Below are 13946 nucleotides of genomic sequence, written 5' to 3'. Positions count from 1 at the left end.
GTTCAGCCACCACCACCAGCCATGGCAATGCAGCCCCTCTCCTACCTGCTGTGCTCCCCAGTACAGTGAGGAACAGGGTTCTGCCTGGCAGGAGAACGACCTGTATTTAGGGCAGAGGCACACAAGAGGAGAGGAAAACATATCAACCTGCCCTTGTGCCCACAAGCACACTGAGATCTCCAGCCCAAAGGGCCCCCTGTCTCCACAAGTCACAATTGCTAGCTGAGGACCTGATCCCCATCTAATGAAACCTGCTGCAGAGGCGTCAGTCAGAAAAAAGTTCACCACTAGCTGAGGTCACTTGTCCCCCCCGTACAGCAGAGAGAAAACAAGCACTCTTGAGTTTCATTTCCATCTTGTTGACTAGTAACACTCACGCCCTTCACCAGGCTGCCAACTTCAAAGCCCTGAAAAAACACTTTAGCCTATTCATCCTCACACCCACATGCACCCCAGGGAGTGGGGGGAGCCAGCTGCCTGCCCCCAGCTTTACACGGGACATAGAGAGGGCAGGCAAAGCCTCTCTCATCCCAGGCATGTGAGTTGGGTGAAGAGCTTGAGGCTGCACACACATACACACAGAGGGCATGAGAGCAACAGGGTGGAGAGGAGTTATGTGTAGTCCTCTCATCTGGAGAAGAGGAGGCTTTTCATCTACAACAGGAGATGCTGGGAAGTCTCCCACTCACCCTGGGAACACTGTAGATCTAAGACATATTTTAAGCTAAAATAATGGTTGAACATCCAGCAGGACACCCTGGCCTTTGGGTCTATTAGCTCAATGTAGTTAGTCTCCTCATATCTCTCCATCCCCAGCCACACATAGGATTCCCTCAATGCAGCACTCAAGCCATGGGAGCTATGTTGGGATGTGACACTTTGCTGCCCATTCTTGAAGTCTCAGCCCTGCCAGGGACTGGAGAACGAGTATCCCAGTGATTTTTATTCTGTACTGTACTTCGATGGCTCCATCCCTCCAGTTGCTCACTAGCCAAAAGACTAGAACCTGGCTAGGGACCAGGAGCACTCCCAGCCATGTATGCATGATGCCTGGTGGCAAAGCCAGTGCTTCCAGGGGTAACCATGACCACGAATCTGCTCCCACACCTCTCCCATGTGGCCTTCAGTATTCACACCAAGGACCGGCAGAGAGTTGCAGGTTTCATGGCAACCCTGGTGGGAAGGGATCCGGAGCAGGCAGAAAGACTGCGCCTGCCTTGGCAGCGCCTGGGCTCCAGCTCATAAGCGGTGCAGCTCCAGAGTGATGGAGAAGGCAGAGCTCCAGTGTCATTATCAACCTGTCATTACATCTCTGGAAGAGTTTGGCACTTTGCTGTTGTAGAAAGCCTTGTAGCTGAAAAATTAGCATGGCCATCCTGCCAAGGCTACAGGCAACCTAATACACCCTGTCTGCCCCCTCCAGATAGCCTCAGCCTCCAAGTATGCTCCCCATCCTCCAAGGCCAGTGTTTGGCTCAGTTTTACAGATGTGGGTCTGTTAACCATTCCCCTCAGCTCCCTCCCTCCTTTTGTAGTTCTCAGAATTCCTTCCAATTTGTCAAAATCTTTTCTGGCAATAAAGAATACCTTGACTCAGTGTAGGACCCTGGGGTGCACAGGAAAAAAACCCATGCGACTCGGGTCTTTTGCCTCCAAAGTCCTAAGCACCGCCAGTCTCTCATACGCAGCCACACCGCATTACTCTTCACTGCCTAATTTGCTGTTCACTCCTACTCTGCAAAATCTCAGCCTCTCCTTCTTCCAGATTTCTTTCTCCCATGGAGATTTTTTTCCCTTCAGTCGTAACAGATAATATTTTTCCAGTCCGAATCTCTTCTTAATTCCTGCCTATATGTTTAGTTTCTGCATGTTCCTGAAGAGAGTCTCCATGGAAGTGAGACAAAAATGATGTGGTGCAGAGAGCTGGGTACCAATCCCACCCAGTACCAAGCACTCAGGGCAACATTTCTTGGGATGTTTCTGAAGAAATCAGAGGAGAATGTGCATATTTTATACAGAGACTTCTACATCTCCATTTCAACTGCTCCTTGTACCAAATCAGCTCCAATTCATTCCTCGTGTCCTGCCAGCACTTGGTGATTTATGGAAAACACTTGAAACCACAGAGAACAACTTTGATTTTGCTTAAGTACCAGCTTAAACCAAATAAGGCAGCATACGGTCAGGTACGAGAAACTGCAGAGTAATCCATATGCACAAGGGAGCTGAAAGCAAGCTGGATGACAATCCTAACTCAGGCATTAGGGAAAAACTCTCCAGCATTTGATCATGTGGCCTTAGTGCTCTTCTAACATCTTTTTTTATACAACTGCTATATAAATTGTGTTGTCATAAATGTCCCGAATGATATATGTATAGTATATAAAATAGGCTATAAATTGGATTTTCTCTACTACCTCACCTACCACATGTACAATGCATTTGCCCTGCACCCTGCTCTCCTGAATGTAGTCTCAGACTAAGCTGACAGTAGCAGCACTTTTCTTTCAGTTAGAAGGAAAAATGCATTTGAATTTTTTCTTCCAAAAGAGGCTGAATTAAGCTATAGGAATGGCTCCCAAGGAGGTGCAGAAGAACCAGGCCTAATGTAAAGACCATATTTGGAGTTTAAAAGGAGCCTGAAAAGCCAGCTATCCTCCTGCTGCTCTGAAGTGTATGCAACCCCTAGAAAGTAAATACATAAAACACATAAACCAGAATGGTGCTGACAGCTTTAAAACACTAGAAAGTAGAGCAACTGTATCTGGTGCCAGGCTAGAGAAGGTATATCATGTAATTTAAAATAGAAGTATTTTTATATAAGAAAAATGACATTTATGTCCCTCTTGGGTACCTTGAGTTTTTCCTTTAGGCTTCCCAGTAAGCTTGCCAAGGGTTGAAATTATGTCAAAGCAGGAGAGGGGTCGAGATTTGGAGCTTATGGAGATCTCATTGCCTTGAGTGGAATCTCCTTTCACATATTCTCACACAGACTGGCACTGGCTTTTTAGTTTCAATTTTTTAACAAAGTCTCAGATATCTACTCAAAGTTGGCTCTGGATCTAGGAATGTAAATGTTTGGCCACCTTGTGAAAACTATATTGGAAGCGCCTTAGAAAGCTGCAGTTAGGGCTTATCTGTATTGGGAAAATATGCCATTCAAGTAAAAAGCACAAGGACGCAGAAGTGGCAGAAGGCAAGGCTGGTACCAATGTTTTACCCCAGGAATCCAATGTCATGCACTATGGATCTCCCGGTCCAGTCCCATCCCAAGAAAACTAGAAAACCTGCCTCAGCCCATGCCATGGGGATGCACTTACACAGGAGGGGCTTTTATTTTCTCTACTATTTGGGTATTAACAAACTGTAACCCTCATAAATGTAAAGTGAGTGACAGCCGTAAGTAAGCAGAAGAGCAGGAGGTGTGTTCAGTAAGTATGTGGCTAGTATAGACCTCCTGGACACTCAGCAGCAACCCAAGTAAAGTACTAAGAAAGCTCTCCTTTTTCTCATAGATGTGGAAAGTTCAAAGCTGGCAAAACAGGAGGCTCCAGATCCTGCTTCAACAATTAAGACAAATCTGTCTCTGTTTGGAGTAGCAACTTTAAAAAGCAAGTAATCTTGCAATGAATTTTTATTTTATCTGCTATTCCTCAATGACAACAAGCTAATCAAGCTCATTTTGTCAAGCCACAGTTCTCAATGTTGTATTTTGAGGGACTACCCCAGGGTGGAAAGCTTTACATCCACCCACGGGCTCCACTTTCCTTTGCAATGGACCATGTTAGACATTCAACTGCAACCAGAATGGGAGCTGGTTTCAGCCAGTTTTCAAAGGGGGAAAATGTACTTTCTACATCTAGCAACCTCTGCCATACACCCAAGATCCTGCCTCCTGCTTGCTCCCTGCTGTTCTCATTCTTTGCTTCTAGAAGAGAGAATAGAGATTTTGGCAGAGCCTCCTTGCTGGCATGAGGGTCCCAGTGTCCCTAGGCCAGGAGCACTTGCCACAACTCCTCAAGGGCTGCCAGGAAGGGAGGAGATGTCTCCTCCAGGGTGCTGGAGAGGAGGTTCTGAGATCAGGAGTCAGTGGGGCGGGCAAGTTGCAACTTAACCTTCTTCCTTTTCCACCCTGAAAACACCGGGCAACTCCCAGCAACTGCCTTGCTGTAACAGAGCCCTCTCAGAGGAAGCTCCCTGCCCTCAAGAGCTTAGCCACATTAAGCTGTCTGCACAGTGTCTCAGCACCTTCTGCTACAGCTATGTGCTCTTCCCTTGCCTGGGTTGCTGGGAAAACGCTTTGCAGGTCCCAGTCATCTCTTCTTTTCTGTGGAAAGGAAGGACGTCTTCCTTCTCAGGCAGCCCACGTCCAGCACACACATCCTATCTGGGCAGCAGAGCTCCCTTGCATAGATGCTGGTTACAGATTTATGCCCAGCACTCCTGCAGGAGGGACCTTTTTGGGTGGCAGTGGCAGGACCTCCTTGCACGCTACCTAGTCAGAGGCAGCTGGCCATCCATCCTGACAGTGAGGGGCAGGGGTACAAGCCCTTTCCACTCCCTGCTAAATAAACAGGAATTCTGCTGATACTCCAGCCTTAGGAAAACAAAGCTGTTTCCATTTAGCTCTGCTTCTGGGCTGAGGTGCAGCTCCACCCTCACAATCATCTGTCGGGGCTTTGCTTCTCTGGGCAGAGATTCAGGCTGAGATCAAGAAGAGGGAGGATTTGCAGCTAGTCCATGCCGGGAGGGCCTCTAACACCCCCAGGATTTTGCTCTCAGGAGCACTCCTTGTTCCAAGCAGCACAGTGCAGGGGCCTCCCAGCTTCTGCAGCAGCTAACAAGTGCCCACAGGCTCCCTCAGACACCCAATTCTAAACCTCCACTGAGCCACAGCCTGCTGAAGGGACTTGGGAAGTGGTAGTCACTGCTCAGCCTGTATTTTAAGGGATGAAAGCTTGAGTATCACCAGCTCTGGTGTCAGCAAAGTTAACCCAGAGCTGCCCTTCTCCGAGCCATGTCTTCCCCCGAGCAAGTGCTGAGCTCAGGTAAGGCTGGGTATGTCATCATCTTTAGTCCCAGGATGAAGAGATAATGTGCACCGTATGAGCAAGCCAAGGATGAAGTGATTCTTCCCTGGTACGTCCCTAAACAGAGGCACTGATGGCTATGTGTAGCACTGCAGCACCCTGACGCCCATGTCCATGTCTTCGCAGGACTGCCAGCATGCCCAGAAATGGATCTATGACAGCTACACCGGGAATGCCCACAGATTCATTTGCTAACCTTCACATCTGCCAGGTGCAAATACAAACCACCAGTACAAATACAAACCACCAGTTGTGTATGACAGTACAACCCTGTTGTTCAAGGAGCTGATACTTCTCACCAAGGCTGAGGCAGAAGACTGATAGTAACTTATCTTGTGCTGTCACAGTCGTGCTTCCTGGGCTCCCCTGACAGAGAAGCCACAGAAGGCATTGCTGATTCTGCTTCCAGGCATGAGCTCTGGAAAGCCTGAGCATATGTGCCAGAAACAGGGCCATGAAAACAGGCTGCTGCCTGGTCATGCTCTTCACCAAGGCTTTATAGGCTTCTCCAGGCTCTCAAAGACTTCCAGACCAGGATACTCTCCACAATGAAGGGGCAGTCATAATAAGCAGCAAGTCCAACTAGCTGAGGATGAGAAATAATTTTAAAGCTGACCCACCACTGAGACAAGTGGGGAGTATTCTGGTCCAGGCAGTTCCTGAATAACCCAGAAGGCTGCTCCCCTAACTCTCTCCAAACACTCGCTTTAGAACACACTGAAAACAAAAGCAATCCTACCTCTGCTTAGGTCTCTGGGGAGGATTCATGTTTTTTTGTTGCATGTTTATATGTCATCTAATACAGCCCTGTTCTAGTGCATGACTTCAGAGCTTCTGATTGCTACCTCCATACAAACAAACACAACCAAAGCCAACATACACGCAAATAAACAAAAGAAGAAAGCAAATTAATTCATGTGAGGATTGATTTCCTGTCTTGGCACAGCAAGATGAGGCTTAGAGTTCTAAAAGCTCCCACTCTTGCACAACTCCTTCTTGTTAGCAGTGCAAATGTGCAGGGAGGTTAGGGACTAGTTGTTTGTCTTCTCACAAACACTGACCTGGAACCACTAGTGTTCTCCATCCACTGAGCTACCTGAGAGCTTCTTCCACCTCTTCCTTATTGACAAGCAAGACAGTTGCTGTGGGATCATGGCAGGCTGACTAGAAAAAGTCAGGGTCCCAGTAGCACAACCCATCCTTATCCAGGAGGAGACCAAGGACTGGAAAACCCAAGCTGTTCCTCTCAGACTTGACAGTGAACTGAACTCCAGTGACGGTGACCCCAAGTTTGCCGTGCCTAAGAACTGATCCTCATACTTGCAAATATGAGCAAGATCAACCTAGTTCTGGGAAGGCAAATATGCTTCTTGCTTTTGCTGCCCAACTGTATGGAGAAAGCCTGATGCAGAAGCATAGAAAGTACCTTAGTGGTAGCACAGAACTAGATGATGTTGTAACTGCAGGAAACAGGCTCCGAGTTCCAACAAGTCTAAGAACATCATTTCATGAGACAAATGATCAACCCAGTAAGTGGCTTCCCCCAGAAGGGGAGTCCACTCCCTTCCTTCCCTCCACTGTGTGCCTTGCAATTCTGTCCAATTCTTCTGGTTCTCATGATCTTTCAATAAGTCAATTTAGTCCACTGAAGCACCAGGAAATTATCCTTAATTTTGCTCTGTTAATTTTTTGTTTGTTTATTGACCTCAGCCAACTCACCCAGGGGCCAAATGAGGATTAACACTGGTGCAAGAGAAGTAGTGGGAGGTCACAGTCAGGTGCAATGGCAGCAACAGTGTCTTCAGCTGCAGATGCTCGCTCTTGCAGGCTCCACAGCCAACCCAGAAGTTGGCAGGCTAAAAGGGACACTCAGATGTATTTGGGAAACAATCCATCTAGCAGCAGCAAGACTTTTAGGTCATGCCAGTTGCATGCCATATGTTATATGGTCCATGAAGAAAACCCAGGTGACTGAACTGTATGGGAAAATGCCCAGGAGCTGAAGTGAGGCATTTTGAAGCAGATCAGTGCCAGGGTGCAGGCAGTCTCATACCTGCCTGCAAAGCAGGGCTGCTACACATTGCCCGGGGAAGGAAAGGCAGCAGCCTGTGGCACTGCACCCAGAGAGGCAGTGAGAGCTCCCTCTCAGAAACATGCATAGCAGCCTCAGCAAATCCTTGAGGACAGCTCCAGAAGGCAGCCACTGGTGGAGATGTCCCAGGGTACTACTACCTGTGATCATTGCAAAGGATGAACATCAAATGTTCTTGGTGAAGTGTGGGATAAGATGATGTCCTATGGCCTCTATGGGGAGGGAAGGAGAAAAGGCACGGCACGGTCCTTAATGGAGTTCTATTTCCTTGGGACAGTGCCAGAGGATTTAAGGTACAGCAGGCAGCTGGGCATTCAGCAATCCCAGCTCAGCGATCGCTAGACGATGTGCCTGACCGTCTGGACAGGAATGCCCTGTCTGTGCAGAGCCTGAGGTCATGTTCCTTACTGGGAAAGCCTTCAACAGGTGCTGTATCTCCAAGGGCACTGGTCTCCCTCCCCTCCAGTCCCTCTACACAGAGCAGTGGCACAGAGGGGTAGGAGGAGGTCATTGCTGCAGGGAAACTCGTCAGCAATGACCAGGATTGCAGGCACGTGCGAGGGCTGCGTGCTCGCTTGGGCACCGAGCCTCTCTCAGGGCAGCTGTGACAGGGGCTGGGCCCCCTCTCCCTGCCAGCATCACCTCTGCCTTGTCTGAATTTGGCTCCCATCAGAGTATTTCAAATTGGCACCAAGACATGAACTACTTGGTGTCAGTCAGTTCCTCATCAGTCATTTGAGCCCCTCCAAAATTGTAGGTGGCCGAGAGTAAGTGTCTAGAAATGTCTCAAGGCCATGCACCGCCTCTGTTTCAGAAGAGACAGAAAGGCAACAGCTACTTTAGGTGCAACATGCACATTAAAAACAACCTTCAGGAATACAGAAAAACAAAGGCTGAATTGCCCTCTCCTCGGGTAGCACTAAGTACGGCTCAAAGAAGAAAAGGAGAAATTGAAGCTACCTCTTGTTAGGCACCTGTAATGTTTTCTTGACTATGACTGAGGGACTTCTGCGGGAAGCCACGTGCAAATTCTCTGCTGTGGTGGCTACCAACAAAACCAGTCTTTCTGGCCCAGAAAATGAGTGAGTAGCAGCAAGACACAGGTGTTTAGGAGTGGTGCAGCCAAACACTTTGTGCCTGTGTCCATGGACTCTTACAGAAAAGCAAAGGTAATTTTTTTAAAAAAAACCATAACATGTGTGGGTTGTTGTATAGTAGCGGGCACCATTCCAACCTCTCTATCCCCAATGAGCTGTCAGCACAGTAGTTGTGCTTGTCAGGGAAAGGCACCTTTCCTGACTTTACTGCCTCCTTCAGCAGAAAACCCACAGCTCCAGCTGGACTTCACAACACAAAGTGTGGAGGAGTTTCAGCTTGGGTACAAGAGCACCTCAACACCAACCTGAGGCAGGTGGGCTGAAGCCATAAACTCTTCCTCACCCAAAAGGACCGGTCAATGCCACAGTTGTCATGTTGAGCTTAACATGCTACTTACAGAGTCTCTCTGGCACGGACCTCTGTGAGCCCCAACAGCTGCAGGCACCTGCCTGGGTACAAAAATGACCCAGACCACAGGAAGGTGACACAGAAATATGGAACAAATGGCTGAATAGTGGCTAGAGCCTACCAAGAGACATCTCTGTGTATCACCACTTTGCTCATGCCAGCACTTACCAGCACACCTCAAGCCTGTGCACTATTCTATGGGTACTACCTGGACATACTGCTCTAAACACATCCTCTTGGGAAACAGATTTAACCCCACTCTTCCATCCACCCTGCTGCTACCATGAAGGCTGTTTACCAACTGGGCAAGGACCAACTGCTGAGCTTTGCAGTCCTCCTTCCCCATAGGACCATCACTAGCTTGTCTCATTCCGGCATGTGCCTGGGGACAAACACAGTGTTGGGGACAAACCAAATGACATGGAGGGACAGCAGGACACAACCCCCTTATGTCAGCTCCACCAGGAGCCAAGATGCCCAGTCTCATGAAACAGAGGCTGTGGCCCCACTGAGCGTGGAATTAACTGCCTGTGGGTTTTGGGGAGCATCCTGCCAGAAACCAGGTTTGACTTACACAGCCGGGACGTGCCGTGGGACAGGTGCCTGAGCCCCTCGCAGAGAGGCATCCCACCCTGCCATGCTGGTCCTCCTCCGGAGGGAGCTTGTGGGGGGCTGGAAGGCGGCAGCAGCACCAGGCGGGTGGTACTCCTGCTCAGGAACGACTTCTTCACATCGGGAGCCCTGGAAGCCCGAGCGACAGGTACAGACCTGGGGGCGACTGCAGGACCCCTTGTTCTGGCAGGGTGGGTCGCAGACAGCTGAGGAGACACAGAAAGGCAGTTAGTGGACATGGGGCTCAGCCCCACGGTGGTGGCACCAGCTGGGACAGCACAACCGGGGTGGTCCCATCTCTTCTCTGCAGGCAGGTGACCTTCAAAGTCTCAGTATTACTGCTGCCATGGGCACCTAATGCAAGGTCACCTCCATCAGAGACTTGTTTCTGTTCCCACTTCTCCCCATGGGTCTCCGCAGAGCTTTTCTCCAACAATACTCATTTCAGAAGGCTCAGAAATGACCAGCATGGTCTGCAGAGACCATACAGCCTCCAGCATAGCCCATAGCGCTCTGGGCAGGAATAAGACCTCAATCCCAAAGCAAGGAATTGCATGTTACCTTTAGTCCATTTTGGGGTCTGATCTGCACGGTCCCCCCAGCCTGTCCCCTCCAGAGCTTTTCAGCTCTCCCTCTGCAGCTGATTTTGGAGTCACTGCGCTCAAATTCCTCCACAGCTACAGGGACTTACAGTTCATTAACTTCATGCCCAAATCACCCTCTGAGCCTGTGTGTGTTCCTAATTACAACACATCAGCCTTAGTTTGCGCCCCAGGAGGAAAGTGCTATTAATTATATGCCGGACCCTAACACTTCCAAGGCAAGAGATGCCAAATTGGGTTTACAGCCCAGTCATGGAGAGCCAGGAAACCACAACTCACTCAGGTAGGACCAGGCTCGTTGTCCTGAGCAAGAGTAATTGAAAAGACACTGGAAAACAGTGTCGTCCTTCAAAGAAAGAAAGGGCCAGCTGGCTGAAGGGTAATGAAACCTTGTGGGACAACACAAGGAGGACATTAACCTCCAGCCACGTGGGAACGATGTGGATGGGCTGAAACATGCAGCCACTGCTTCTGCTGAGGGCCCCTTCCCCAGGAGTGCCCCAGGAAGGCTGCAGGAGCATCCAACACCCCACCACATTTGCATGTAGCTGCTGGGCTTTCATGAGCACATCCCTCCCTCTCAGGCTGTGCCCTTCATCCCTGTGATATACAAGCACACTTGTGAGAAACACTGCTTCTGGGCAACAAACATATGGAGAGCTCTAGCCTCGTGTGCCATCCACACATCATCCTGCTGTCACCAAGTGACGGAAGTCCGTGTGCAGACTCTAATGTCCTGTCACAGAGGTATAGCTTCCATGACCATTCCCTCACCCCAAAACTGGACTGCCATCAGCTTTTCCTAACTAAATCAGGGATATGTTGCCTGGAATGCTTCATTTGACATTTATTACCATGTTAACACTAAGGAAGAGAGGGAGATCTCAAGGAAAGGGAGAACCCAAGTCATGTAGGGCTATATAGGTTAAAGTCAGAGGCTTTGATGAAATCCCCCAGTAAAATAAATTAGACACCACTGCAGATTCTGGAACAGAGACAGGGTCCTAGTCAGGCAGGAATTAAACATCTCTGGGAAGTCTGGCACTCCAGAAGTTGATGTAATTTATAACATAAAACTAGCTGTGATTTAAATAGCCTGCCAGTCCCTACCGTTATCTCCCAATAAATGCCTGTTTTAACAAATGCCACCAGACGAGGAAGCCCGCCATTGGAAACAACAGCTTCATGTGCTGAAATACTGCAAAGCCATGATGCCAGGATCTGGGATCACAGCAGTTCTCACAATGTCTCCCACTAACAATGTTCACAGTCACATTAGACTGCCTTTCAGCAGGAAAGCAGTGACAAGTGACCAGGCACTCTAAAAAGCCCCTAATGCAGTTGATACAGAGAAGAGGAAGAAGGGAATGGGATTAGTCTTCTGGTCCCTTCACACAGGATGGGTGGAAAGCTGCTCTCGCTGAAATATTCCAGCTCTAGGATTAATCCCCTTTCTGGTTGTCTTTGCAGACTCAGGAAGAACTTGGAAGAGCTTTATAAAGCCACTGGCTTTCAGTCAGCCTAGCAACATGATGTAGGGAGAGCAGATCATTTAGTGGAAGTATTGCCAATGCCAAGTGTGAAAAATCATGAGTCAGGCCCCCAAAACCATAACATTGACAGAAGGAACAAGATGGTTAAAAAAATATATTTGGAACCTTTCTCTTTGCTTTCTGGTTTCTGAGCCCAGTGGTTACTCTGAGATGCCTTTCCCCAGCTGTGGAGGCTATAAACAGTTTCTGTTAAGATGACAGCCATTCATTTCTTCTCACTGTACTCTCATATAATCACCTGCTCTAGGAGCTGGGGCTTCAGGGAAGGCAAAAGAGTCATCTCAAAACTCTTAATAAAAGGATGAGATTTGGAATACTGCTGAAGTATCATTAGTAGCAGTGCTAGGTTGTTCAAAAGCATCTAATAGTGCCCTCACAGATTAAGTCTGGTGCTGTTTAGTCTTCAATGCATGAAGGGTCACACTGCAAGGATGACTGTGGCATGACTCTGGCCACCCACCTGGGCCAGGCAGGTAGGACTGTCAGAGAAGTCCACCAAGTCCAGCCTCCCATCGCTTTGCAGGCACACCCAGCCCAGGACTGAGCAGTGACATTGCAAGCTGACATTCAATTACTATGTTCCTGCTGCTCTGCATGTGCTCTAGGTCTGTGAGAGTGGTGTAGATCTTCACTGTAAGCAGCTCCATCTCAGTTCCATTTAAATCTGGGGGAACCTGTCCATCCAGCTAGGCATCCACAGGAAAACTGGGAAGATGCTGAAGGAACTGTACCATTGGGATGATTTAGTCCACTTTGTCTTGGAAAAAAAGTACTTATTGATGCAGAGAGATATGTAATCTAAGTTCTAATTTAAAGTTTTATCTGTGTTAGCACACCCAGAAGGAATGGACGATTTAACACAAGTGAGAGATCTGCGCAGGCTGACAGGCAGGCAGGAATAACAGAGAGGGAAAACAGAACTTCAATGGAAAACAATCAGGGCTCAAAAAACCCTACAGTCACTGTACAGAAGAAAGACAAAAGGAGAGAGCATGTGAATATCTTCTCCATTTTGCAGATGTGGAAAAGCCCCAGGTGCTAATGTGACTGTCTGAAGACACACTGTGAGACTCAGCATGGCCAGCAACCCATCCTGAAATTCTTGTGCCTTCATCCAATATCTTAACCACAAGACCATCTGTACAAGATTAGAAAGTTCATTAATTTATTTAGTCCTTCCCAACATGCTGATTAAAAATTTCTTTTAAACTTTAAAATATCCATGTCAGAAAAAAAGCTCACTCTGCATTACTAGCCCAGACCTGGCCTGCTATCTTGGGAAGGAGCAAAGAACCATAGTGAATAATACTGATGAAAGTGGAGTTTGATGAACTAATGTTGGGAGGCTGAGAATTCCCTTGCTCTTAAGCAGAGGGGAAGGATGATTAACTAATAGGCAGCAGCTAAGTTATTGCAAAGTGCACACTGGGGCCCTTGCAGCCCTAGAAATATGGGCAGTATAAAGGGCCTTCTGGACAGCTTGAATGTACCAGTTTCTTCTCCAGCAAAGCCAGGACGTAAAGACCTGAGACTCACCCCAGGATGAAGTTAAACAGGCAGAAGACTGGATGAACTTCTCAGGCCCAAGTTCAGATCTAGCTCACTATCCCTAATGTTCCCTCCAAGACCTATGGAGTCCCACAGGATGCCCTGTATGCAGTTTGGTGTGATGACCTGGTAGTGTATGGGTAGAAACCAAGCGCATTGCAAGCAGGTAAGATCTTTCTCCTAAATCCCCTTAGCTCACTTCCACTTTCCCAGGCAACGCTGGTGTCTCGAAGAAAGAGATTTCTCTTTTTCATCTTTCCAGTCATTGACTCTCTGAAAATTCCAAGTCTTCACTGCACTTTGGTCCTCAAAGCTGGAACAAACCAAAAAGCTAGAGACCTGCCCATGGCTTGAGTTCAGTCATATGCAGAGATGTCGCAAGAGGAAAGTCTGTGGAAAAGCATGGGTGGAGGAGGAAGAAATCACCATGCTCAGTAGATGATAGGAAGTACATTATGGCAACAACTTGGCCTGTCCTCTCTCCTGTACCCAGGCTCAAATCCATGAAAATCAAGGTCCTGCCCAAGACCCAAATGCCAACTTCTTCCCTGCTTCATCCCGCTAAGAGGTTCCTTCTGGCTGCATTTCTACCATGCTAACTTCCTTGATATGCCCCATATCAAAGACATTAGACAGCATCACAGTGCAGGAACTAACTGGGATAGGCTGTCCAGCTTGCCTTGGCGGCTTTAAAAACAGCCTAACATCTCCAGCAGCTTGAACTCCAGCAGAAAAGCCCAGTGAGGGAGGTAGCTGGGAAAGAAATTATGTTTACACATTTCAAGTCTCCACCTAAGTCCTGCCCGAGATTTACCATCCCCCACTGGGGGGACACTGTCAGGCCCAATCATGTTGACAGTGTCCTTTTAATGAATCCTTGGAAACAAGGTGCCCGGCACCTGAGCAATCACTAGACAGACTGTGTGGCTACAAGCCCAGATATA

General features: G+C 48.3%; 1 protein-coding gene across 4 annotated transcripts in view; it reads right to left on the bottom strand.

Moving 5' to 3' along the window:
- LTBP2 (latent transforming growth factor beta binding protein 2) overlaps positions 1-9453 on the bottom strand; it is a 57773-nt gene extending 48320 nt beyond the window's left edge. For all 4 annotated transcript variants that reach the window (XM_026850125.1, XM_026850122.1, XM_026850124.1 and 1 more), the window contains exon 1: positions 9262-9453. In XM_026850125.1, coding sequence (XP_026705926.1) covers positions 9262-9326 — 65 coding nt within the window. In that variant the 5' untranslated portion in view covers positions 9327-9453. The remainder of the gene's footprint in view (positions 1-9261) is intronic.
- Between the last annotated feature and the right edge of the window lie 4493 nt (positions 9454-13946).

Source organism: Athene cunicularia (genome assembly GCF_003259725.1).
Source record: "Athene cunicularia isolate RWA chromosome 5 unlocalized genomic scaffold, athCun1 chr5_part1, whole genome shotgun sequence".
Lineage (NCBI taxonomy): Eukaryota > Metazoa > Chordata > Aves > Strigiformes > Strigidae > Athene > Athene cunicularia.
This window is presented reverse-complemented; position numbering and strand designations above follow the sequence as displayed.